This window comes from Catharus ustulatus, chromosome 5 (genome assembly GCF_009819885.2).
Source record: "Catharus ustulatus isolate bCatUst1 chromosome 5, bCatUst1.pri.v2, whole genome shotgun sequence".
NCBI lineage: Eukaryota > Metazoa > Chordata > Aves > Passeriformes > Turdidae > Catharus > Catharus ustulatus.
The window spans coordinates 44,946,193-44,972,233 of record NC_046225.1 but is presented as its reverse complement, the minus strand read 5'-3'; the positions used below and the strand labels follow the sequence as shown (position 1 = coordinate 44,972,233).

Below are 26,041 nucleotides of genomic sequence, written 5' to 3'. Positions count from 1 at the left end.
TTCTGCTATCTTGTAATAATAAAGACTATTTAGAACATGTTTGTACCTGTTGAGTAAATAAATTAATGTGAACAGGCAACCCTGGCATAGGAAAGAATTCTCTTTCAACTTTGTGTCTTGTATGGTAGCTATTAAAACTTCCCTTTTGAAAATAAATGGTTCGTTTATTTAAGAGCAATTATATGACCATTTTGAATTACAACACTTTCACATGTTTTTCATGTGGCCAGAAAGATTTATTGCACAAAAAAAGGCCATGGAAAAGTGTGGAAATTAAATACAATATTTGCATATTGTTGACAGTATGGTAGATGCTTCCTTGTTCTGAAGAGCATTCAGTCCAAATAAACATAAAACTGCATTAGAAGATGCACAGACAGATTTGAGTCTTCTTCATTTTATGATTTACAGTATAGGAGTCAAATTTTATATCATAATATGTCAAAAGGACCCTAACTCAGCCAAAAGATTTCATTAGGGTTCTTATAAATAAACAGGATGGATTTATGCTGCAGTACATTAAAATAATTATAAAATCTATCATAGATTTTATAAGCACAATCTTTACATTTTACATTCTTTTTTTTGGTGTGTGTGTGCACGCTAAAGATCCAACTTTCCAATATATAAACTCTCCTTGTCTTTTATTTTGGTGGAATATGATCTGCCTTGATACTCTCCAAATTCACGAGTTAATCTTTCCATTTTCCTGTGAGAAACTAAAGATGTTTTAGCAATTTCTACATAATGGAATTCTGGGGTTTTTCCAAATAATTAAAGATTTTAATGCTGAATTTCTCTCACTTTCTCTCTCTCTTTACTTTCCTCCCTTCCCCTTACTCCCCTGACACACACACATATCAGTGATAGGCCTTCCTCTCAGATACCAAATGTAACTTGGTGTAACCAATTAAACAGAGTTCAAAATAAGCAGTTGTAGAGCTGTTCATTGGTCCTCTCATGCACCGGTATAGGGATGTGCTAAATGCTAGAAATCTCTAGCACAATATCAATTGATACATCAAGAAAAAGACTGGATTATCTAGAATAGCTGGTATTACCCTGAAAAGAAGAGACTTTAAAACCTCTATACTGCAGATTTTCATTGGCATGATTTTTACATTATAACATGATTTTAGCGGCCTGAATACTGCTTTTTCTCCACACTTTGTTTGGTTGGTTTTTGTTGTTTTTATTTTGGTTTTGTTTAGGTGTAACATGATTTATCTTTTTTTAGTGAGATTGTTTCGTAAGAACTCTCTTTCCTCCCCCTAGTTGTTCCAAACATCCTCCCTCCCTTATTCCATGCAATTCTCTCAAGGATTCTTTATAAAATTTTGTTTTGGGACGATGAAAATAAAAGGAAAAATTGCCATACAGGGAGTTACCATTCAAATGACCTGTATTCATAGCAATGTTGTTATAAACTGACCTTTACCAAAACTTAGTTTCAATTATGTTAAGCGTGATTGAAAGTGACTGCTATGTTCAAAATTAAATTTGGAGAGGGAGACAGAGAGTGACAGTTCAACCACAAAAGCAAAATTGTTTTAGGAAAGCAAGTTTAGGTCCATTTTTTTTTTTTTATGTCTTCATTTGCATCTACCCAGCAGAAATAGACTACATTTCATTGGATAGCTTTCTAGAGAGTATTCCTAACTTCTCCATGGCAGCAAGCAGTAATCAGCAACTCTTGTTATTCCTAGCTATTCAAGTCTATTGTAGTGCCAGGCACAAAAGCCAGGGGTAGGCAAAGTATCTCTTACCATTATTCTTGTACAAGAAAAATATGGATATGCAGCTTGAGATGGAAAAAAGCCCAGAGAACCTAGACAAGTATATGGGAAAAGGAGAGGAAGTGACTGAACAAGACATTCAAATTTAGAGAGTTGTAAAGTCTAACAGATTCAAAAAGAAAGTAGAGAACCTCTAAAATGACAGATTTTTGTAGCACATGAAATACACTTTCCTCTACACATGCCTTCTGCTCAAAGTTTAGATCATATTAAAATTAGTTGCAGCTTTTGTTAGAACTCCACATATCAGTATAGTAAAGTCTTTTAAAAAAAAAGAAAAAGAGAAAAAGGAAAGGGAAAAACAGGGCATTACAGTGACCAAGAAGGAAAAAAGCGTAATTACCAACCATGTAAAAATGTTAGATTGAAATGTTGGGACCAGCCCTAGAAATGCTTCAGCAAACAACAGATAACCCACTTCTCAATGCTGGATTCAATTGATTGTACCCTGGTAGTACCCCTTCTCTTTCTTCAGTTCGCTGCCTCATTCTTTAAACCTTTTATGTATGTTATGTACACCACACATGCAACCATTGTATCAGGGATTTACAGGAAACTCATTTCTAAAGTCCTGACGCTTTCCAAAGCAGGTATGTTCCATCCACTGAGTAAACCTTTTGCTTCTATTTGAGTAGGGTTTTTTTCCTGTATAAGTACAATTGATTTTCATTTTTGAGACAGCCACAGTAACAATACTTTTGTTTTTAAGGGTGAAAGGATTTGGAGTTAAGTAAAGCCAAAAATTCTCCATCTTAATGAAGATGTCCCTATTCCTAGGTGAACACTGGCCTTAAAAAAAAAAAAAACCAAAAAAACTGGACCCATGTTCAATATTTGTATCCAAAGGTTCATAGGCTAGCTTGTCTTTTCACTTAGATCTCATAAAACTACTGGTTGCAGTGGAATTATTCCAAATTTATACATGCATAGATTGAAAAGTAAAAATCTGCCCATTTTAATTTGGAATGAATCTCCTAAAAGATTAATCAGGTGAATCGTGTTAATAGAACACTTAAACAATATTACGTTCAAAGTCTGCAGGTCTGACCTTCATGACAACGGATTTTAGGGAATACCACCACCCATGCCAGGTGTACCAAACAATCCCGTTGTCTGTCTTAGCAGTGTAGGGACCTTTGTAGTACAAACCATTCAGGTTGGCAGAGTGACACCTGGTGGGAAAGTAAAAGGAAACAGCAATAAGGCCTCCTGCTGAAAAGTTTCAAGCATTTCTTATTTATTTCTCTGCGAGTCAAAAATTTTGCCATGTTGATGTCAGCCTAGATTGACAGCTGCATAAATTTGCATTTGTGGATTCTGTCTGCATAAACAACAGTGGTTTAATTAGGGAAGAACTGCAAATGTTTTTTGCTTCTTTTAACCAAAAGTGCTGCTTGTTCTTTCCATGTTTTCTGACATTACTAGCTCTTGGAGTTTGTTTCAGTGGAAAATTCTTCCAGAGTTGTTCAGCATGGATAAGAGCAGACATACAACATATTCTGGGAAAGAAATACTGTTGTGTTTTCTGGTTTTTCAGAGTAGGCCCACTTAAAGTTTTTCAGTTACACCACAGGGTATTTTCTCTGACAAAACCCAAATACCTCCATGAGTTTTCCTATCCACCTGTGGACTTCTATTTACAAATAGATGAATTCTGACAGCTAATTACATACGTGTACCAATTAACTGGATCACCAAAACTGGCTTTTTATTTCACTATACAAAGTTGAGGGGTTTTGTTGTTTTTTAACAGACTGAGGCAGAAATGCAGTTATAGTTTATTAAATGAAGTGAAACAAACAAAAACCCTAGAAAAATGCAAAAGGCTTGAAAAGAAAACAGCACAACCTTGATATTTACCTGGTTTCTATGACAAATAAGTTTAGATCTTTATGTGACCATATGGAGAGCAAACTGGCTGTTCTTTTTGCAGCACATTATGATGAATCAGCTTGGTTTATCTGCCAATTCAGTATTTCATTATAAATGCTGTTAATATCTAGCTGTTGAACACCATGATGGATTCCAAAAGCAGACTTCAGAAAGTATGCAAACAGAAAACATCCCAAATAAACCTTTATGAGTTTTTTAACTGACAAATCTTAGTCTTTTTGGCTTTGCTTGCACTTCATTAACAAAGTTTTTTGAGAACTGAGAAAAAAACTATGAGAAAAACTCCATAGGAAAATTCTCATCTATATATCCTTATTTATTGCTTACAATTTTTAAAGTCAGTTTTGATAATGTGTTAATTGAAAGCTTATAAATTGTGGACATGAAAAGTGAGTTTGTTTTTGAGACTGACAAACTTGTATCAGAGCTGACATAATCTTTCTAATCATACAATTCTGCAATAAGCAGGCACTCTGCCTGCTTTGAATCAAAACACAGATTTCATTAAAAGAATCATAAGAAGGCACATCATAATTTTGCCAACAGCAATATGAGCCAGTAAAAAGTCTTAATTAGTGCTGGGAAGCATGAATAGTGAAAATTACAGTATTTACTATCCAACTAGATGCTGTCTGAAGTAACTGCACATACTAAATTAACAACTGGCATGTGATTATTGATATGATATTGTGAAAAGACTTTCATTATTCATGAGTCAATAAATACCTAAAGTTAGTCTGTGCTTCTCCTATCTTTTCAATAGGCTAATATAAAGTTTAAAACTTCACTGCAAGATTTTCAAAAGTACAGCCAACTCTCAACTCTCTATGGATATTTTATCTGAATTATGTATTAACTGTGTGACAGATGTGGAGTTGGCTCCCTGAAGAACCCTTTGAATTCTGTCTGGATTTACTGACTCCACTGACCTCACATGAATATAGTTATGCAGTCTCTGGGATGATTAGTGAGGCAGAAGCTTGAATTAGGGATATCTGCCCCAAGTTGTTGTCTGACAGATCCCTGTTACCATCCATACATGGTATAAATAAAAATGGGAGTACTGGGAGAGAATAAGCTGATATCCAGCTGGAATTGTTCACTCTCACTACTTAAGAACCTACTGAGCTTTGTAATGCCCTGGGTGCTGGAAATCTTATGACCTGCAGGTAGTACCAGAGTGAACCCAGCTCTGTGGATTTGCATTCAAGATAAAAATCTCTGCTAGAGCTTTGCTTACAAAAGGGACCATTTTTCTGCAGAAGTCCAGGATAGCAAATGCTGAGCTGGAGACTGGTGGCTTTAAACTAGCTCTAAGCTACTTCCATGTGGCCTCACTTGTATCACATCCCTTGGTTTTCATATTATTTTCATAATATTTTCATATTATCTGTATTTCATTAGTCCTGACAGCATAGGGCGTGCTATAAAAAATTTCTTCATAGCTGGGAGCTCTTATGCAAACCAGCCAAGAACACTAATTCCTTCTATATTTGCTAATCTGTGCATGACAAATATGTGTTTCTGAGTGCTTCCCTTTCTCTTCCAGTACTGTTGTTTTGAGTAGGACTTAATGATACTGACATTTTCTAGTAATTTGCAATTTTCAGTTTTATGTTAGGCTGAACATTAAAATGCCAATAACAAAGCAGTGAAATAATACTATTAGTAATTCAATTCATCATCAAGCTAGACTGTCACTTTAAGAGCATGAGCTACACGACCATAATAAGAACTAGCCTAGTAGGAGTCAGCTATCTTTAGAAATTATGTAGCACCAACGACAAGGTATAAATAACTGTCAAGTTCTGCTATGCAACTACTTTTGCAAAGTGGTCATTCTTTTATCCAAATTAATCCAATATAAATAAAGTTTGTAAAAGGCAAAAAAAATTATTCAGTGGTGTAAAAGTGATTAGTAATTCAGTCTTAATGAAATCCATGGCATGATATCAGTTTTATGTGCTTTGAGGTCCAGATACTCCTTTAAATCTACAAAAGTTCTGATTTCATGGGAAAAGAAGCTCCAACATAGTTGTCTTTCTCTTTTGTATCTTAGCTTTCCTGAGAAATGCAAAAAAACTTTGTCTACATGTGACTTTTTCCAAATCTCAAACATTCTGCTAACTGGCTATCCATGCAAATATATTAAAATGAGTAATTAATTGTGAAACACTGAGTTAATAGTGACATCATATCAGCTAATGTGGTCACAGACTACTTATGAAAACAAAATTTGGCAACTGAGGAGTTAAAAAGAAAAACAAAGGATGACACAACAGAAACAATGGAGTTGATCCAGCCTGGCACCTCTTGCCAAGTAACTGAGATCACATGAGAGGGTAGTATGCCTCCCTGAGCTGTATTTTAAACCTCTCTATCACACAGCTAGACTGCAGAGCTTCTCTTGATGGCTATATTTATCTAATTAATTACAGCAAAGAACATAGCTGATCTGTACAAGCTAAGGCTACCAGTTTTATCCTTTCTTTTTGATTTGGTATATTGCATGTAAGTAGAATTTTTAAAATTCTCTTATTGAACCCTATTTAAGAAAATCTTTCGCTCAGTCCAGACATGCATACTGACAGAAACTGAGTGGACACATTACTGTCTCCATTTGGAAAGAATAACAAGAGTGAGATACTGTGAAGTGAGGTGAAAAAAATGAGTCTTGATAACCTGGCACTAGTTTAGCTTGTCAGGTATTTGCAGTGCTGCCACATCTAGTCTAGTGTAACACAAGAGTGAAGTACAGCAGAGATGTATCTGTAAACTCTGCGTGACCTACTTGTGTAAAAACTAGTCACCTCAGAGAGGCACAATTATCTCCTCCTCACTGCCTGATAACAAAGACGACCTGTGGCAAATGGCATTATCACAGACCAGCCTGAGCTGCACAGTAGGTGCTGTCCCTTCAAAGGTGAGCCTTAGTCTTACCAGCACTGAGATCTGTGCCAGGGGAGAAGTGCACGTTGCAGATAAATGAACAATCCCAATCTATCTTCTACCATATATTAAAATTTTATGAATACACATGGAGCAGAATAGTTGACTGTACCCATAAAAAATCAAAATACCTGTTAAACCACCAGCCAGCCTTTTCTTCTTCAGCACAGTTCCCTTCATAGTTGTCATTATCCCTATCTCTAGTACTGAATTTCATTCCTCGATGATCAGCCCACCATTTTACTTCAGGATGAAATCCACCAGCAAGGGAATCACCAGCAGTACCAGTGTATTCACCACAACTCATTTCATAAGAATGCTAATAAAAAAATGTGAAGAAAGAAAAAAATGAAATTCCAGTATTAGCCCTTAGCATGTCAGAGAATGAAACCACAAAGAAGAATCTTATCTGTTCCATTTGCTTCTATTTTTATGCTCAGAAATGTCATGCCACTTAAACACAATGTACTTAATAATGAAAGGCTGTAAAGATGCTTAACAGGGATGAAATTTTTCATTAACCTTACGTATAAATGATCTAATAAAAACAACACTAGGGATAGTTTGTAGTATACATTAGCAAATCAAAACATCTTGTACCATTATTGTTGGTAATATCAACAAATATAGAAAACCTGCTTTTGTCCATGTCTGATAAACCAAATGATTCATATCTCTTACAGAAAGTGTGAAATTAATGTATCAAAGTAAACCACTTTTATTAGGTATTTGAAAATTATAAGCATAGGGCATCTGTATGTCTACCGAGTCCACATTTTCATTAAAACTTTTAGTCATTTAATATTTTATTACCTCTTCTCCTGCAACTCTGAATCTTGCATACTGTGCAAAACGCCGTTCTCCTTCAAAATCAGTCAGATCGATTCTTAAAGTATAATTCCCTTTAAAAAAAAAAACGAATTATTTTAGTTAAACTAGCCTATCTCACTACTTTTCATAACTGGGCATTACAGTATAGGATTAAAAGAAAATGTTTTTATCATGAATCTCAATCACCTCAGCATATTTTATGGAATTTTATCTTCTTTCTCTATGCATACTAAAGCATATATTGCTATTTTTTGCCTTTTTTCACCTGAGTCAGTTTAGAAAATTTTAGAATTATTCCAATACAAATTTTCAAATATACGAAAAATAATTGTAAAAACAGAAGGCCTTAAAAATTTTAGTATGATATTTGAGGTAGTAATGAAAGCATAGTAAAAATTGATCAATAAATGTTCACCTAGGAAAACTAGATTTTTATACTGAAAATAAAAGATTTATACTAGTTCCATATGATTTAGCTGACTAAGCCAGTGGATAAGTTTTGTATCTGCAGCATTCTATAACAAAGCAGAAGTTAGCCTATGTTGAGTGACTATTAGAAAGATGGAAGTAACTTTCTACTACTGGCTTAATCAACAGGACTGGATTAGAATTACAGTAATTTCATGACTGTAAGGTGCACTGGATTTTAAGGCGCACTTCTGGGTGTCGGCAAATTTCCGAACTTTTGCCCATATATGAGGCGCACTGGATTTTAAGGCGCACTTCCGGGTATCGGCAAATTTCCGAACTTTTGCCCGTATATGAGGCACACCGGTGTATAAGGCGCACATTTTTTTTGCAGCGAGGATCCGCCACCAGCTCCCCCTGCGCGGCTGCCAGCTGCGACCCCGCCTGCCCCTGTCGGCCACGGCCCCACTGGCCCCGCCTGACTGTGCCAGCTGTGGCCCCAGCACCACGGCCCCACCTGCCCCTCCGCTGGCCGCGCTGGCCCCTCCTGCACCCCTGCCAGCCGCTCTGGCCCCACTGGCCCTGCCTGCCCATGCCAGCTGTGGCCCTGCTGGCCTCTGCCGGCCGTGGCTCTGCCGGCTTCCCCTGCAGCTCTCGCTGCTTGCACTTCTGGGTTGGCAAATTTCCAAACTTTGTCACTATATAAGGGGCACTGGATTACAAGGCGCACTTCCGGGTTTCCATCAAAATTTTCGTCAAAAGGGTGTGCCTTATAGTCTTGAAATTACTGTACTTCCATGTACAGTAATCTCATTACTATAAAGCGCACCCTTTTGACTAAAATTTTGGTCCAAACCTGGAAGTGCGCCTTATAGTCCAGTGCGCCTTATATAATGTACAAAGTTGCAACATTTGCCAACCTGGAAGTGCGAGCTGTGAGCCGAGCCACAAGGGGGAGCGGCACCACGGGAGCGCTGAGCTGCAAGGGTGGGTAGGAGCGGGCGGCCGGCAGGAGCCGCGTGGGGTGGGCAGGACCAGGCAGCCCCCAGCCAGCAGGAGCCACACGGGGTGAGCAGGACCAGGTTTCCACAGGCAGCCCCCGGCCAGCAGAAGCCACACAGGGAGGGAGGGAGTGGGCAGCCCCGCGCTGCCCCAAGCTGCAGGCAGCCCCGAGCAGCCCCGAGCTGCCATGAGCTGTGGTGGCCCTGAGCCGCCCTGAACCACAGCAACCCCGAGGTGTGAGATGTGGCTGCCTCAAGCTGTGGCCACCCCGAGCCCCGCCTTGCCAGCTAGGGGCAGGCGGGAGTGCCGGGGCTTGTGCACAGGGAGGGCGCTTGGGGCTGCATTTAAAGGCTACACCAATCTGTGAAAAATGTCTGCAAATTGAGCACCTGCCAGTAAACTCCACGATCGTGCGATTCCATTACTAATTCATTACTTTGTTGCGTGCGGCACGGATCTTTGCTGCAAAAAAAAATTGAGATTTATAGTCCGGTGTGCCTTATATGATCTACAAAGTTGCGAAATTTGCTGTCTCCCAGATGTGCGCCTTATAATCCAGTGCGCCTTATAGTCGTGAAATTACTGTAATAGCCCACACTGCTAAAAAGACCTAAGTGTCTTGGTACAGCATATACCTGTCTCTGGATAGTTAGTGATGCTGATGGAAAATGGATAGAGACAATTCTTTTAAGGTAGACTCTTGTCTCCCATTCCCTGTTTCACAAGGGCTGTCAGTATGGCACTGGCCTAAGGGTAGTTTTGAACCTTTTGTCAGAAAATATACATTCAAATGTGTTTTTTCCTGAAACTTAGAGAAGTCCATGCAGCCTAACAACAGAACTCAGGATTTATGGTAGCAAAAAGGGGAAACAAAAAAATGGCCTGGAAAGAGTAAAGAAACAGGAACAATAAGACTATTGTTACAATACAAATCTTACCTTGGTTAGTCAAATAATGAAGATTTTTGTTTCCAAGCCAAAATTCACCATTTTTCGAAACAAAATTTCCAAAGCCTTCTTCATAGTCAGCCCAGTCTCTGAAAAGGGTATCAATTACTAATTTCTCAAAAAAACCCAAGTGTTTGGATGTTTTATAACACAATTTTACATCACAGAATAACTCAAACTAGAAGGAACCTCAGGAGGCAAACTAGCCCAGTGTCAGTCTCAATCAGAATCAGACATGAGATCGGACCAGGTTGTTCAGGGCTTGTCTGTTCAGATCTTGAAAACATCCAAGGATGGAGGCTGCAGATTGTCTTTGGGCAACCTGCTGACTCTTTTCTTGGTGGAAAAGTTTCTCCTTATTTCCAGTCTGAACCTCTCTTGTTTCAACTTAGGTACTTTGCTTCTCATCCTCTCACTCAACATGCCTCTGAAGAACATTTTTACTCAAAGAGTTCTCAGATTGCTTATATTTTTTATTTTTTAGATTTTTACAACTTGCAAAATACAATCTTGTCCTTTCCTCATCATTAAGTCCTTGCTGCAACAGCTGTTAATGCATTTGACATTGAAGTGTCCTCATATCAAATGCACAAATTGTCAGAAAAAGATTAGAATGGATGTCTCACAAGACAGACAGAGCTGGAAGTGGTATCTCATCTGGAGGCTGTCCCACAGAACAACCATTCCTCCCTTTTATCTGGGATAATAACTCACTCATATACTTCTAAAGTTCAGATTTAATTTAGCTCCATCTGTTTTAATATTTCTTCACTTTGTTTCCAGTTTTAATTACCAAGTCTCATACCTACCTATCAAAATTCTGGCTGCCATCAGAACGTCTCTGAAACACAGTCCAGCCACCTCCTTCAGACATGTCACAGAATGCAAGGAATTCTCTAGGACTCTGGGTTGGTTTTATTTTATAAAATCCGTTTTGCTTATGACCTTCATTGTAGATTTCTGCACAATCTGTTCACACAATGTTAATTGGACACAACATTTTTAGTCCTGTATTTATTGGCAAAATCAGAAATCAAGTCAATAACAGTAACCAGGTCATGTTATGTAGAAGTCACATATAAACCACACTAATGAAATGTCTCTGCAAACCCATTTCTTTGACTTTTGGGTATTTTTTGTATTTATGTTGCTTTAAAGCTATGCTGGGCTGTAATTATTTTGATATATTTTTGCAAGAATATCTTCCCACCATGAAATATTATAATTTTTGTTTCTATTTGACTGGAAAAATAATTCCTCAAAGTGATGTCACTATTAATTTACAGTAGTATCATCCAGATTAGAATTCTGTTACAACCATTAAATTGCATGTAAGGCACACAGTAACCTTTAAAAACACACATACAAATCTATGTCCAGAAAGTTTGCAGAAGTGCCAAAAACAAAAGTATGGAATCTCCAGTGTTAAAAACGGAAACAATTGCAAGGCCTGATTCTCCTGTCCCTTCTACGAAATAGGTGCAAAAATATACACAAGACTATGCCCAAATAGTGTAGTGTATGCGTAAAATGATACTTTGACTTGGTACCATGCGCAGTGTGGTCTGCATTGCTGTTGATGAATATAATTTACAACAATAACAAAATTCTGAGGTCATGGAAATATTACAGCAATGTAATTGTATAACCTTATATTTTTTCCTTTAGGAATTCAGAAAGGAAAGGAGTTCTTTGTTTATATGTCATCTACCATCAGACAGTCACAGAAAAGACATATAATTTTCAGCATTTCTGTTTTTCCTGGCTAAGGTAGAGCTGATTAACTTTAAGGAATTCTGTGAGTTGGCTGAACTTCCAGGCCTGATTGGAACTTCATGAACTATTATATTTCCTTTCAGTGAAAGTGTCAGTGAAGATTAGACATAGAAAATAAACACTTTATACTGAAAACAAATAGCTATGCCAGAATTTGAATAAACTCTAATAGAAAACATTATTTAAATAACAGTTGTCTTCATTAAGAATGTGTGATTGGCTTAGAGAAAATAGCTTTTCTTGTCCATTAATTTCCCATTAGATTAGCAAAACACAAGCACATCCTAATTTTTAGCAGGTGTATATAGTGTGGAATTTCCCCCTCGCTATCCAACTCAAATTATCCAGATCTGTTGATATTAAAATGCTACATCAGTTTGAGAAAATAATGCAGTATGAACAGGGAAAGGCATTTTCCAAACTGTAAAGAAAGTGAAAAAATAATGGGGGAAAAATAATCAGAAAAGGGAACAAGTTAGATCTGTTTTTCAGAATAACATTGTAAAAGAATAAATTGAGGCATGTGCTAAAAAAGGACAAATACCTTTCAGAGAAATGTGGCTTTAATAATCTTTTCCAATAACAAATGAGTCAGCTCTAATAACAAAAATAAAGTGTTCCAGGATGCTGAGTGCATAAATACACAGCTAAAATTTAGTCAGATTTACAACTGCTTTTAATTTCATTTTAATGATGTTTTATTATAATTGATGACCTGGGATGAAATGTTATATATATATATTGCTATTTCTTCCAGCAGCATAAGGACTACAACCATATTCAAACAAGCCTATTAAAAATAATTTCACGATTATAAGCCGCATCTGATTATAAGCCGCATCTGATTATAAGGTGCACTTCCAGGTTCGGACCAAAATTGTAGTCAAAATGGTGTGGTTTATAATCGTGAAATTACTGTAGTTAAGATTTTCTAGCACTGGACTGCTAGAAACAAACACCATCTAGAACTCAGACTCCTAAATTGTATTTTCAATCTAAATATTGTTTTGGATGGTGTTCTATTATATACTGCAGCTTCTACATTATAGAAAAACAACTTTAAACCAGTATTTTAAAAGCTGTGATGTCCTGAGCTGAATCCAACTCAGTGAAAATGTTATTAAAGTGAGATGCAGATGTCATTATGCCAGGCTTATGTGTGTAAATACGGATGTCTCAGGGACTTTATAGATTGGAACAAAGTCAGTTGCTTGTAACCCAGGCAACCATTTGAATCTATGAATGTGAACTAACCCTGTTAGACTGCTAGAACTTCTGACATTAGTCAAAGAATGGTGTTTAGAAAGCTGTAACTCCTGATTAACATTTTGTAAATATCTATTATTGGCTTCTGTCTGTTGTATTGTTGATATTTATGCTTCATTTGTTGTCCACTGATTGTTTTTTTAAATTATGCACTATTAATAAATCAGTAAAATTCTTAAATTCTGATTTGATTTCTACCATCTGACATCAACAATTTTTCCCTGTACAGCAGGTCCTGGTAAAAGCTGAGAACTGTGTTTTAAAGAAACATTCTACAATGAGTTTTTAAAACAATAACTCAATAGGCCCAATTGTGCTAAACCTTCTGGGACTCATTACAATAAATGAAAATGAAAAGTTTCATTTCTAACCTGAATACTGTCTTTTTCCTCTCAAGTCAATGACACTGTTTTCATCTTCTCTGTCACTGTACTGAATCTCTTTTTTCTCTAAGAGCTGTATGATTTTTAACTGCTGCTGTTTCACATGATGTTCCAGAAGCCTCACCTGGCCCTGAAGTCGTATCTGCTCTTGAAAACATTTCTGTAAATCCTAGAGAGAAAAACATATGTTATTGTAAAATCAACAAATTGTTTGTTGATATTTTACATGTGACACAAAGAGCCAACCAACCAAACCATAAATAAAATTAAACTTGAATAAAACATTTTGGTCACAATTTCCCACAGACACTATGTTGACTTTCATCTCTGCTGCTATGATGTTTAAATTATTTCATATTTTGCTGCATGTAAAACATAAGCTTATATAAAACCTACATATTATGAACACTTTGCAAAGAGACCTTGTCTTTAGTGCTACCAACTCTAACTGCAAACATGCAGAGGGGACTTTGGGGAAAAACACTATAATACAGGCCCTATCATAACAAGGCCCTATCTATCATCTTCCATGCACAGAGATTTTCTATCCAGTGAAGCCTGCTAATAACATTGTGAAGGTTCTAAAGAGTTTTAAAGAAATGCAATCCACATGGATATGTTTTCAACTTCATAGTACATTTTTTGAATGCTTTTAAATTACCAGCTTCTTATAATAAGAATCCTAACATTGCCAACATAAATATTGTTAAGTTTTAAGCTCCTTTTTGGCATGCTGAAATAGTCTCTAAGAAGTTGTGGGTATACATGAAAAACAAAAGTTATAAAAAAAGTTGAAGTCACTGTTGTGTTTTGACTTGTGTACATAATTTTGCCACACAGAGTGGGTGAGAAATGCAGCAATTCTGATACAGTGTTGCCTAGCACTCACTTAACCCTCAAGAGCTGGAATAACTGTTCCAAATTCTGACATGTTGAATGCATACTGAGCAATAAATAATTGGTTTTAAATTAAAGACTGTGGTAAAATAGCCAAAGTGAACAGAACCCGATCTGAAGAACATAAATTAAAAGTCTGTATGGTTTGAAATATATATTAAATAAATTTGATTTCAGTGTGAGGAGAGAAAAGCCTCTGGAAACATGATGCATGTTTTGCATCAGTAACACTGAAATTTTATATGAGCAGAGTTTAGTAGCTTGTAAAAGAGCACAACTAGCACCGTAAAGACAAAATCAAAGGGTGACTTTCTGGAAATTTGACATGTAAAATCAAATTTGCAGTTCTTCTAAATTGGTGCTACCTTATTCATTGGGAACATTATTTACATGTAAACCTACAATATTTGCACCCATATGGAAGAGTTGAGATATCAGAACATTGCCCTATCAATACTATACCAAACTATAGAAATGTGTCCAACAGCATTGCTGTGCATAGTGAGGTGCACCTCAGTGGTGTCTGCATACTTTTGCATCAAGCTCAGGCTTCACCCATTGTCCATAAACACTTCCAGCAAATTATTCCATTCTCTGCAATATTTAGTTACACTGAAAAATTTGATCATAAGTCTGTGCAGAACAATCCTGAAGAGAGACTCCTGCCTTAAGTATTACTGAAGCATATCAGAAACTTACTTAAATTCATACTTAATAGCAGTCTAAAATACACTGTGAAATAAAAGAACGGGCAAAAATATATATACGTATGTGGGATAACTGGGCAGATTGTCGACGACCAGGAAAGGTCAGCAGCCTGTGTTTGGGCTGCCCACGTCGGGCAGCTCGGCCTCATGCTGGTCCAGGCGCGGCCGGGCCACCATGGCGATGCTTGGCCACAAGGGGACGCTGTAAGGCCAGAGGCACATTTCCCAAACACCTTTTTAGACGGAATATCCCGAATGACCCAGTAATATCCCGAAAGTCTTATTTAAGAACTTTCGCTTGAAAATACTTTTTCAATTGTTGATAGCTATACGAGATGCCTGGCATATCATCCTTTTCTTCTAGCCGGAAACAAGAGAAAAAAATAGTTAAAATAAATAGACATACAAAGTTACTACAGTGGCTTAGAGGGATGTTATTTGACTGTATGCACTGGTTAATGTGGGACATGTTGCATATTACAAAGAAAAGATGCACTATTTATTGTGCAGCCTTTCCAGGGTGGTTGTCTCAATTGTATCTGCAACTTCACACAAACCCTTCACAAAAGCCGAATTTTCTATTCATTGGGAATGAATTCAATGGGAGATTCAGAAGAGGCTTCCTTGACAGGTGTCTGCAAATTGTCGGTCTAGTCCTGTGAATACAGAAAATTACAGATGACTGCAGAGCTTTAGAGAGAGAGAAAGAGAGAGATGCATAGGTGGATTGAGAAAGAGTGAATACATTAAAAAAAGTATTGAAAAAATATTTCCATGCTCACTCTGATGAGCTAATGCTAACTACAAAAAAGCTGTCCAAAAATTCCCATGTTCCCAGTGAGACCAAATATTTATTCTAATCATACTAAGTTAAGACTGATAAATAAGCCACCATGTCACAGTTACCAGTTTTACTGAGAAAGTTAGCCTGTATCAGTCTTAACTCAGTCCTCACAGCCTTGGAGAACATGGTAAAAAGCAATGGGAGAGACCTGGAAATGGTGGCCCCCATTGCCAACCCCTGCAATTTCATAGACAAGACTTCATGTGGGCAACCTCTCTGACACATGTCAAGATCTGAGGCACAAAAAGCTACCTCCTGTTCTGGAAACAGCAAGGGACAGTGCATTTGAAGAGAGGTAGTTACAGGCAGCCACAGGCAGATGTTTGTTTCTTTCAGGTGAAAGAAATGCCTCTATCAGTACCCCTTTCATACTGCTAAAAACCATTCTGCTGTGATTAAATTATATAGTACAAGTATAGAACTTCTGAATAAATACTATCTCACCTTAGAAAAACTTGGTATCTAAATTCAGTATGACGTTACATATACCACAACAAAAGGTCCTTTCCTTTGAACCAAATTAAACACAAGTCTGCAACAGGCGGTCTTTCTAAATATTATTCTTTAACTTGCATTTTAAATCTATCTTTTGTTATTTTTTATTAAAAATTATGAATTAATTCATAAAAATGAATAACTAACTATGAGCTGGTTCTCATCTGCTTTACAGACAATACATTCAGGATGGAGTGAACAGTGATATATCTACCTACACATACCAATTTCGTGATTTGAAAGGTTTAAAAGGTTTTAATCTCTTAATGCTTAGGAAATGACAGTAAATTAGAAGTGACAATCAAGACATGACTAGCCATACTGAATAATTACAGCATAAGGAAAAAAAAAAAAAAAAAGCTTGAGCAGAAATAAAGTTTTGAAAGTAACCTACATATGAAAAGTACTGGTATCTGAGACTTTCTCATCTCTCTCTGATTTAGCCTTCTCATCTATATCTCTGTCAACTCCAGATAAATCCCATTAGACTTCACTGCTGAACAGCAAAACCACAGTTCTCATATTTGGAATTCCATGTCTATTTTTTCCATGGGACAATCACAAGGTATTTGTAATTTCAATTGGATCAATGTGGCTTTTAGATCTTCAGTTTACCAGACTGTTCTTTCAATGTGCTGATACAATTTTTTTCACAGGATACTGCTTTAAAAACTATCAGAGTTAAATCAGAGCACAGCTGGAGTAATATAGAAGCAAAATCTAAGTTAGGATTCTAATTCAGGAGCTGTAACATATTGCTATTCCATTTGCTAGATGTGGACCAAAGTTAAACCATTACAATGTGGAAATACTCAACAAAATGTGGATTTTACTGTGGCTGTCTCTAGCGGACAGTGGTGCTCACTGACTGAAACCAGACTGAACACAACCTGTTCTGTCTGTTTCAGTGAAGCAACTGTTTGCACTACACATTGAGAAGCAATTACCTAACAACTGCTGACAGCTCTGCTTTTGGGCACATAGTCCCACATTTAACCAGCTGCTGCAATTAATGTGCATTCACTCTCATTATTGTGTGAATTATTTAGCAGCCAGTGACCTTCCATTACAATTATTGCTACAAATTAGACTCAGAATACTTCATGAAAACTATAAAAATACAAGGTTTTTTTTCCCATAGGGCTATTTCCTATACTTTTTAGAATATAAATTAGGGCTAAAATATCTCCATATTGAGATTAGTGTTTTAATGAGATTAAAAGGTGAAAACTTTGAGATGAAGTTCTGAATAGTCCCAGTTTTTATGCAGAAAAAAAGTCCACAATATTCAAAATTAAAAATATAATTTAATGTTAATAATTAAAAAATAAATAAATGCATTTAACTGTGATGCCTCTTTTCTTAGTAGGCCTCTGCAGACATTAGTAATACTTTTCTCCACTGAGCAGAAGTGATTACAGTCAGGTGCTTCCCATTCTGCCTCTATAAGGCTACTTATCTGAATGAAATTTTCCATGTAAACCACAAACAATAGTTGAAAATTCAGCAACCACTTCCACCTAGAAAATTATGAATCAAGAACTCAATCCCTTTAGTCTCTGCTATTTAGGACCTGAATATAAAACTAGAAAAAACAGCCATGACATGCAGTGCAGGACTGGTGAGGCTAGAGATATTTTAAACTGTGTAGTGAGCACTATGGAGGATAAAGTGTACAGTATTTAGAAGAAACTCTATAGAAAAATTTAATTACTAGAACTTACAGAGCTGTCAATGACATCCATCAAGCTAGCTGCAAGGATAAAATCAATCATTATCAAAATCTTCATTTTGGAAGCTGCAAAGTAGAGGAACAAAGGAAACACTAGTTAGACATAAAAAATGAAATTCACACTTGACATCTTAAATCTTATTCAAGACAGTCTACTTAACCTACAATTATTTTCTTGAAAATTGTAAAAATGTATATGCAGGATTCATTACAAATGTCCAAAACAGTCTGATAAAATACAACTCCAAAAACCAATAAAATAAGAATTTATCCTTTTACGCCATTTCGCATTAGAGCTCTCCATGTATTTTAGGACAACTATTCAAGATTTAAAATCACACATTTTATTTTCAAGACAAAACAAAAGAAACATTTTAAACAAGGACCTTGTTGGTCCTTTAAATTTGTGAGAAAGCTCTCTGTCATAGACAAGTACAGTAATTTCACAACTATAAGGTGCACGGGATTATAAGGCACACATCCGAGTGTCAAATTTCCAAACTTTGTCCATATATAAGGCGCACCGGACTATAAGGCGTACTTCTTTTTTGCAGCAAGGATCTGTGCCCAACAAAGTAATGAATTAGTAATGGAATCCCACGATCATGGAGTTTACTGGCAGGTGCTCAATTTGCAAACATTTTTCACAGATTGGTATAGCCTTTAAACGCAGCCCCAGGTGCCCTCCCCATGCGTGGGGCCCAGCACTCCCGCCCACCCCCAGCGCGGCTCGTGGCTCCGGGCTGCCACGGCACAGCTCAGCTCGTGGCTCACACTTCCAGGTTGGCAAATTTCCCAACTTTGTCTGTATATAAGGTGCACCAGATTATAAGGCGTACTTCCAGGTTTCCATCAAAATTTTAGTTAAAAGGGTGCACCTTACAGTCATGAAATTACTGTAATTAAAATCCAAATTGGGCTAATTGTCCTTGATCTAAAGATTTGTGCAAATTTTGTGTACCAGGAGAGGATCGAGATAATTTTACTGTCATAGAGTACTTTGGGGGAAAAATCCAAAATAGTTTTCAGCTTTTATTCTAATAGTGACAAGGATGACATCTTTGAACTGATTGCTTTGGATATTCGGACTGTAAGACCCATAGCATTTCAAACCCCATTTTTCATATGCAAATTATTTTATAGGCCAAACCAATCATCACTGTATTTCCCTGCCTTGCAAATGATAGCTGATAGAACTTCAAAATTACAGTAATTTCATGATTATAAGCCGCACCATTTTGACTAAAATTTTGGTCCGAACCCAAAGTGGGGCTTATAATCAGGTGCGGTTTATATACGGACAAAGAACAAAAAGTTGCTGTTTTAGTTTGGAAGACAGGTGTCTGCTGAGAAAGGCAGGAACTTCTCTTTGAAATGGAGAATGTAAACCCCCTCCCTCCAAATTATTATAATTTTGAAATCAAGGGGCTTTCAGGCAAAGATATGGGAATTAGCAATAATAGTTCTTTTCTAGGGAAATTAAAATAGAAATACAGTACTACAAAGAAACAAACTCCAAACCCTGACAAAGTCAGAGTACAACCTGACATCCCACCAGGCAGGGTGTTGGTAGCAGTCCCATTCAATGGTGGCTGCATCCTCCTGCAGTGACAGATGTGATTCAGTTGGAGCAGTGCTCCTGTACAAGGTGCAGTTTCCCTCTAGAGGTCCAGAGGTGATGTGGAGAAATCTGGTTTTCCTCTGGAGTCCAGTGGAGAAAGGGGCTCCCTTAGTGTCCCAAAACCTCTGTTTTATCTTGGTAAGAAATGTTGAGCTCTTCCCTGGCTGGAGCAACTTCCAATGGGATGAAGTAATTTTATCAGTCATACAGTGGGACTCAATGGGCCATTAGCAGAAAATGACTCTCTGGAGGAAGGATGGGTTGTGAAAAGATAAAGAACAATGCCCCGCCTGGTTTCAATGGATGGCCCATTAGCAGAATATCTGCCATTGAGATAAGGATCTGCCCCCACCCTCAACAGATGGTGATAGAATAGATACCTTTGATCACACTCTGTATTGTAATGTGCGGCTTATAATCAGGTGCGGCTTATGTATGGACAAAGAATGAAAAGTTGCTGGCATCCGGAAGTGCGGCTTATACTCAGTGCAGTTTATAATCGTGAAATTACTGTATTTTGTAAGACCGATATGTGTGTTTCACAGAGGAGAAACCAGGGACTCCAGTCAGTAAAATATTTACATAGATTATACACAAATTATTCTGAATAAATTACTTAAACTTCTGCAAGTTACCAACTGAGGAATCTTTTTTCTTTTATAACAACAAATATTTTCTTTTAGCATATTCTAACATCTCATCAAACCAAAATATGTGTCTACTCTGCTTTTTCTACCACAGAGTTATTAAGGAAAAGATCTCCAAGATCATCGAGTTGAACCATTAACTCAATACTGACAGGCCCACCACTAATGCATGTCCCTAAGCACCACATCTACATTTTTTAATGGTTCCAGGGATGGTGACACATTAAGCATTTGTGGTTAACCAAAGTGTAAGACTTCTAATAGAGATTAATGATTCAATACCAGCATGTGTTTATTGAAACACCAACTTTACAAAAATTTCCACTCATGTTTCTACAGGAATTAATATAAAATATGAGTGGAACTTTGGCAGACTGTGATTTTTACATTACAAAGATAAGCAAAGTGCTTATCAGAAGTATGTTTTTACGTTCGTACAAAATTGGACAAGTCCAACCGTATTTTCTCCAATTTCTGAAAATTTCATACAAGACTGGAAATTACAGCCCAGACAAATCTCAAATTTCAACACTTACCTATAAAATACTTACAATGCCTTCTAAAATGACAGTTATTTAAGTAAATAACACTGGTTTGGTGTTGGTTTGGTTTTTTCCCCTTCTGAGTTTTGCTGGTTTGAAAACATCATATCTAAAAACATAGAGTTTTGAGGCCCAAGTGTATCTCTATAAAGCTCATCCCACCTCTCACACAGGACTGACACAGACACAAAGTGTTGAGGGCACCCTGTACCCACTGACCCATGTTACAGCATTCAGAAGTCTTTTTAAGCATTTTGGACATACCTCTGTCATTAAACTGAAAAGCACTATACTAAGCTGTTGTCTATCTCTAAAGATTCCAAAGGAATCCATTAAAAATTACCTATAAAATTTTTATTGAGCGAAAATGTGAACTGTAATCTTAGGCTAAGTTATTTCTATGCCATAAGCTTTCTGAATTTAAAACTGTAAGTTGTTCTTCATGATAACCAAATAAATATTATACCGTTTGAATTAGAAACTTTACTGGAATTCAGAACAAGTTCTGATTTTGTTTGAAGGGGTAAATCCTATGAACTACAGGCTTAAAAAATGGGTGGTGGTGGTGTGCATGTGAGGAATCTGCAAGAATTTCCTGGCAATGCATCGGTAATTTAAAGGTCAGACGTTTCTGCCATGATAAAACATGCACTTTCACCTTAAAACATTAGCAATTATAGCTATTACAGTCACTTCTGTTTTGAAAGCAGTTGTTGCCATCTGTTGGGATGACACTGTCTGTGACAGGAGTGACCAAAGAGTACATCTGGAGAGCCTGCAAATGATCTGTCTCTGCTAACTGCAGTCTCGACTCCTTGCATACTTTAAATACGTTTTCTAATAGAGAAAGGACTCTATTTTCTTCACTGGAAGATTAATATTTCATATACTTTACTTCATCCCTGTTATTTTAATTATGAAACCACAGTATCCTCCCTCACATTAGTCTTAGTATTTGAACTGTTACATAATGATTTCACTGACTGTGAATGTCCAAACACCACAATCAATCTTAAAAAAAACCCCAATCTTAAATGGATTACACAACTTTACAACTACAGTATTCTTATTTTTTAAAAAAGACTATCAAGTAAATCTTGCATACTGTTCAGATAAACTTATGCTAGTTAAGAAAAAAAAATAGAACACTATGAGGCGCAATAAAGGCAGGTAAGTCTCTTATAGCATGTATGAACTGCTATGAGCAAGCTGCACAAAAAGAATGAATGGCTGAGGAGTGTAGAGTGTACACAGCTGGTTTAGTTTGTCATCTTTAGATGAAGTCACCTTTCTATTTAAGGATACCTCTTTCTATGGAATGTTCCTCTTGTGGGAAACTTCATAAGGGCTGCACTTGGGAGACAACTTAGCATGTCAGCTTTAGTGCTGAACTAAAACATGCTCAAAAGATATATCGAAATACAAAAATAGTCTCATAAATTTCTAAATTTGACATTTAAATAAATTGGTTAAGATCTTTTAGTCCTGGAGTTTCATTTTTAAGAAAGCAAGCTGGACAGTAAACTCAAGATGGAGTATCGATCCTGTAGCCGCTCATAATATAAGCCCACCATGAACGTAAAACAAGAGACTTATAAAGAAGGAGAATCTGAGAGCTCCATCTGAGAGCTCCATTTGGCAGATCTACCAGTCTGAAACAGGGAAGACTGAAACAGAGAGGACACAGGGTAAAAAACCTCTAGTAGGGTAGGAGAAACCAAAATCTTTGTGCTGCTATCCTTCAAAGAAAGGGAGAAGATCAAAAAGATTAGGACGTGACCTGAAAACTCAAACTCCTAAAAGCTTAAAGGTGACTTAAAAGCATTTCTCTGTTTCTGTCACTGCCCGGCAGCTAGACACAGACGAGGCAGAGGATGATCAGCAGTGCTGCTTCTGAACCTTGCACCTATAAGCCAGTTTCTCAGCAGTCATAAACTCCTGTAGTTTGTCTGTCTTTCAGTTTCAGTGACGTGGGATTCACCGAGTGGGCAACTTTACAGTGACAAGAAAAGTAGTAGACAGGGTCAAGTCCCTTACATATTCAAAGCACTTTGACACACTACCTAAATCATCAGGTGCAGATACGGAATTAATGTGGATAACCTTTTACTTAGTTATCCACATTTCTAAAGAAGGTTTCAGTAGAGGTTGCATTAATAACAGTTCTCTGAAGGTGCACATTCATGGTCTTCAGTAACATGGAAACCTAAATTTCTGTTCAATAGAAGCTTAACATCTTACTCTGGAAGACTCCTTTGTAAGTCAGTTTCTTAAACTACAGTAATTTCACGACTATAAGGCGCACCCTTTTGACTAAAATTTTCCCTGGAACCCGGAAGTGCGCCTTATAGTCCGGTGCGCCTTATCTGATGGACAAAGTTCAAAAAAATTGCCTACCCGGAAGTGCGAGCTGCGAGCCACGGGGGGAGCCGGCAGGGCCATGGTTGCCAGGTGGAGGTGGGGCGGAGCAGGGGTGGGCACGCCCCGGCCCTGTGGAGGCGGAGCCGCCCCTCCAGAGGCACGCCCCAGCCCTGTGGAGGCAGAGCCGCCCCTACACAGGCACGCCCCAGCCCCGTGGAGGCGGAGCCATCCCTACACAGGCACGCCCCAGCCCCGTGCAGGCAGAGCCGTCCCTCCACAGGCACCCACCGGCCCCGTGGAGGCGGAGCCGCCCCTCCACAGGCACCCACCGGCCCCGTGGAGGCGGAGCCGCCCCTCCACAGGCACCCACCGGCCCTGTGGAGGCGGAGCCGCCCCTCCATAGGCACCCACCGGCCCCGTGGAGGCGGAGCCGCCCCTCCACAGGCACCCCCTGGCCCTGTGGAGGCGGCATGGCCCCTACAGAGGCACACCCGGGCCTCGTGGAGGCAGAGCCGCCCCTCCACAGGCACCCCCCACCCCCGTGGAGGCGGAGCCGCCCCTCCACAGGCACCCACCGGCCCCGTGCAGGCAGCACGGAGGGGCGGCGGCCATAGCCCAGCCCCGGAGAGGCAGCACGGAGGGGCGGTGGCCATAGCCCGGCCCCGGAGAGGCAGCACGGAGGGGCGGCGGCCATAGCCCGGCCCCGGAGAGGCAGCACGGAGGGGTGGCGGCCATGCCCCGGCCCCGCCGGATGCAGGCGGGCCTGGGGCCCCGCGGCACCGCCCCTGCCAGGTACAGGCGGGCCCAGGGCCAATGACTGCCGGGTTGAGGCGGGGCCTCGGCCAGCAACCGCGCGGAGGGAGCTGGGGGCGGAGCCTCGCTGCAAAAAAAAAGTGCGCCCTATAGTCCGGTGCGCCTTATCTGATCTACAAAGTTGCGAATTTTGCCAACTCCCGGCGGGTGCGCCTTATAGTCCGGTGCGCCTTATGGTCGTGAAATTACTGTAATTTCTCCAGTCCTTTAAATATTTACCCTTGTTATAAGGCTATTTTCTGATAATACACAACTGAATAAAATCCTTCACTCAAAAAACCTGCAAAAAATTACAAAATTTAACCTGTCTCAGAGGAATCCAAAGAGTTAATAAGTTTTGAGAGACTTCCAAGATTTTTTTATAACACCTGGTTTGATTTAACAAAAATAAAAAAACCTACAAATTTATACAGGGGATATCCCTTTCCAGGAAAATCTTAATCTCAGACAGTAGACATGTGGATTAATTATCACTCATCATGCTAGAGTGAGAAAAACTTGGTGTTATATTTTCAACTTAAAACACAAGCCCTTAATTGTTAGCTGGGGGGGAAAAAATCCCCTTCCATTTTAAAGTAATGAAATTTAAGTGCAATTCTTGTGAAACCTTGCAATTTTATCCCAGGGGTTACTCATTTACGATTTCAAGATTATACCTGGAATATGCATTTTACAGGTGTGCAGAAATTTTTCTCCAAAGCTATGGATTCAAAATTCTATAAATATATCTTTTTTTCTTCTCTGCACCCAGGCTTTCTTTAAAGGATACACAGACGACCAATCCTATATTCAAATCTGGCCTGAATTTGATGCTTTTTCCCAGTCTTTAAATAAAAACATTAAACATTAAAAAAGTTCTGTGCTATGAAATTTTTGAACCATTATAATATTCTTGTATTTTTTGAATTTAAGAGACAGCAAACTAGATGGAATACAGATGCCTGGTTCTGTTGGCACAGTGTCAATAAGACTTGTGTTGCTAATAAATACAATAACAGTAATAGAGAATCTGCCAAAAGGATAGAAAATTATTGGAAGCTTTTTGTTTGATTTCTTAAAATTACAATTATTAACCTCACGCACAGATTTTGCTTTGTTTAAATTTGGTGGTGTTACAAAAATTGCCGTTTTCCTCATCTGAAAAACAGTTCACGATTTGATTTACTTTTAGGTTCCAAAAGTAGCCTTGTTCATATAGCCATATACTAATACAAACTAAGAAACTGCAGATTCAAATATTGGGTTTATTAACTACCTAGAAATGCAGGAAAATAGCTAGATCTTGGTAAAACATTTATACATCATTATCAACACTGCACCAGTTATATGGCCTTCAAAAACTAATTTCTTTTAAAACATAACTATAGAAATTAGCCAAACTTCTTCCTTCTTATAGGTACCTTAAATGTTTACCTTTAACTTCTGGACAGAACTGAAAGTTCTTAAATCTTCGTAAGCTGATGCAAATAATTCCAGAGCCCTTCCCAATCTGCGATTGTTTTTGCTATTAAATTCTGCAGAGTTGAGGCTTACATCTGCTATGAGTCACCAGGCTGGAACGCTGCTGAGAAGTTGCAGTTATCAAGACTAAATTGCAACATAAGAAGGAGGTGACAGTAATTCTGGGCCTAACACAACACTTCTGAAACAAAAACACAGCAAAAATAACAAAGGATCATCTATTCCCTTTCACTGCTCTGATTCAGGAAACTGCTTTTTGTATCATGCTCAGCTTTATATTCAAGTCCTTTCCACAGTCACAGCCTAAATCTCTACGGCTTCAGAGGTACATAGAGAGCATAACAGATTCAATGGATTAAAGAAAAAAAGCCAGTAATCACTCAGACTAGAAGTCACATGTCAGAGGTGTAACAAAAAAGGAAACATGCTAAACAAAACCTAACCCATGGTAACAAACATAGCACAGATAGAGCTGAAGGGAACAAGAAAAAAGTACAAAAAAAAAGTGGTTTTAGTCAAAGTATTGAGAAGCACAGCATCTCAGTGACTTCATCAGACAAAATCATTTTCTAGACATTTTTAGAGCCAGATGAATACATCAAAGAATGTTTTAAAATACAATATGTTTTGAGTGTTTGCCCTTCATCTATGCTGGCTCTTCCCAAAGAGT

General features: G+C 38.2%; 1 protein-coding gene across 1 annotated transcript; it reads right to left on the bottom strand.

The window, feature by feature from the left end:
• FGL1 (fibrinogen like 1) lies at positions 1-25,652 on the bottom strand. Its single transcript, XM_033059592.1, has 8 exons — positions 25,324-25,652; positions 17,919-17,992; positions 13,240-13,420; positions 10,636-10,795; positions 9,818-9,915; positions 7,452-7,540; positions 6,770-6,957; positions 1-2,968 (listed from the first exon to the last, which is right to left on the bottom strand). Exons 2-8 carry the CDS (start codon positions 17,982-17,984, stop codon positions 2,809-2,811), a joined length of 942 nt encoding a protein of 313 aa, XP_032915483.1. The 5' UTR covers positions 17,985-17,992; positions 25,324-25,652; the 3' UTR covers positions 1-2,808.
• Between the last annotated feature and the right edge of the window lie 389 nt (positions 25,653-26,041).

Excerpts from the sequence above, each read along its gene's own strand:
- FGL1 (XM_033059592.1), bottom strand. The coding sequence starts at position 17,984 with ATGAAGATTTTGATAATGATTGATTTTATCCTTGCAGCTAGCTTGATG. Across the intron at positions 13,421-17,918 it reads TGGATGTCATTGACAGCTCT|GATTTACAGAAATGTTTTCA; the intron begins GTAAGTTCTAGT and ends TTTTCTCTCTAG. Across the intron at positions 2,969-6,769 it reads GCTGGCTGGTGGTTTAACAG|GTGTCACTCTGCCAACCTGA; the intron begins GTATTTTGATTT and ends CTTTCCCACCAG.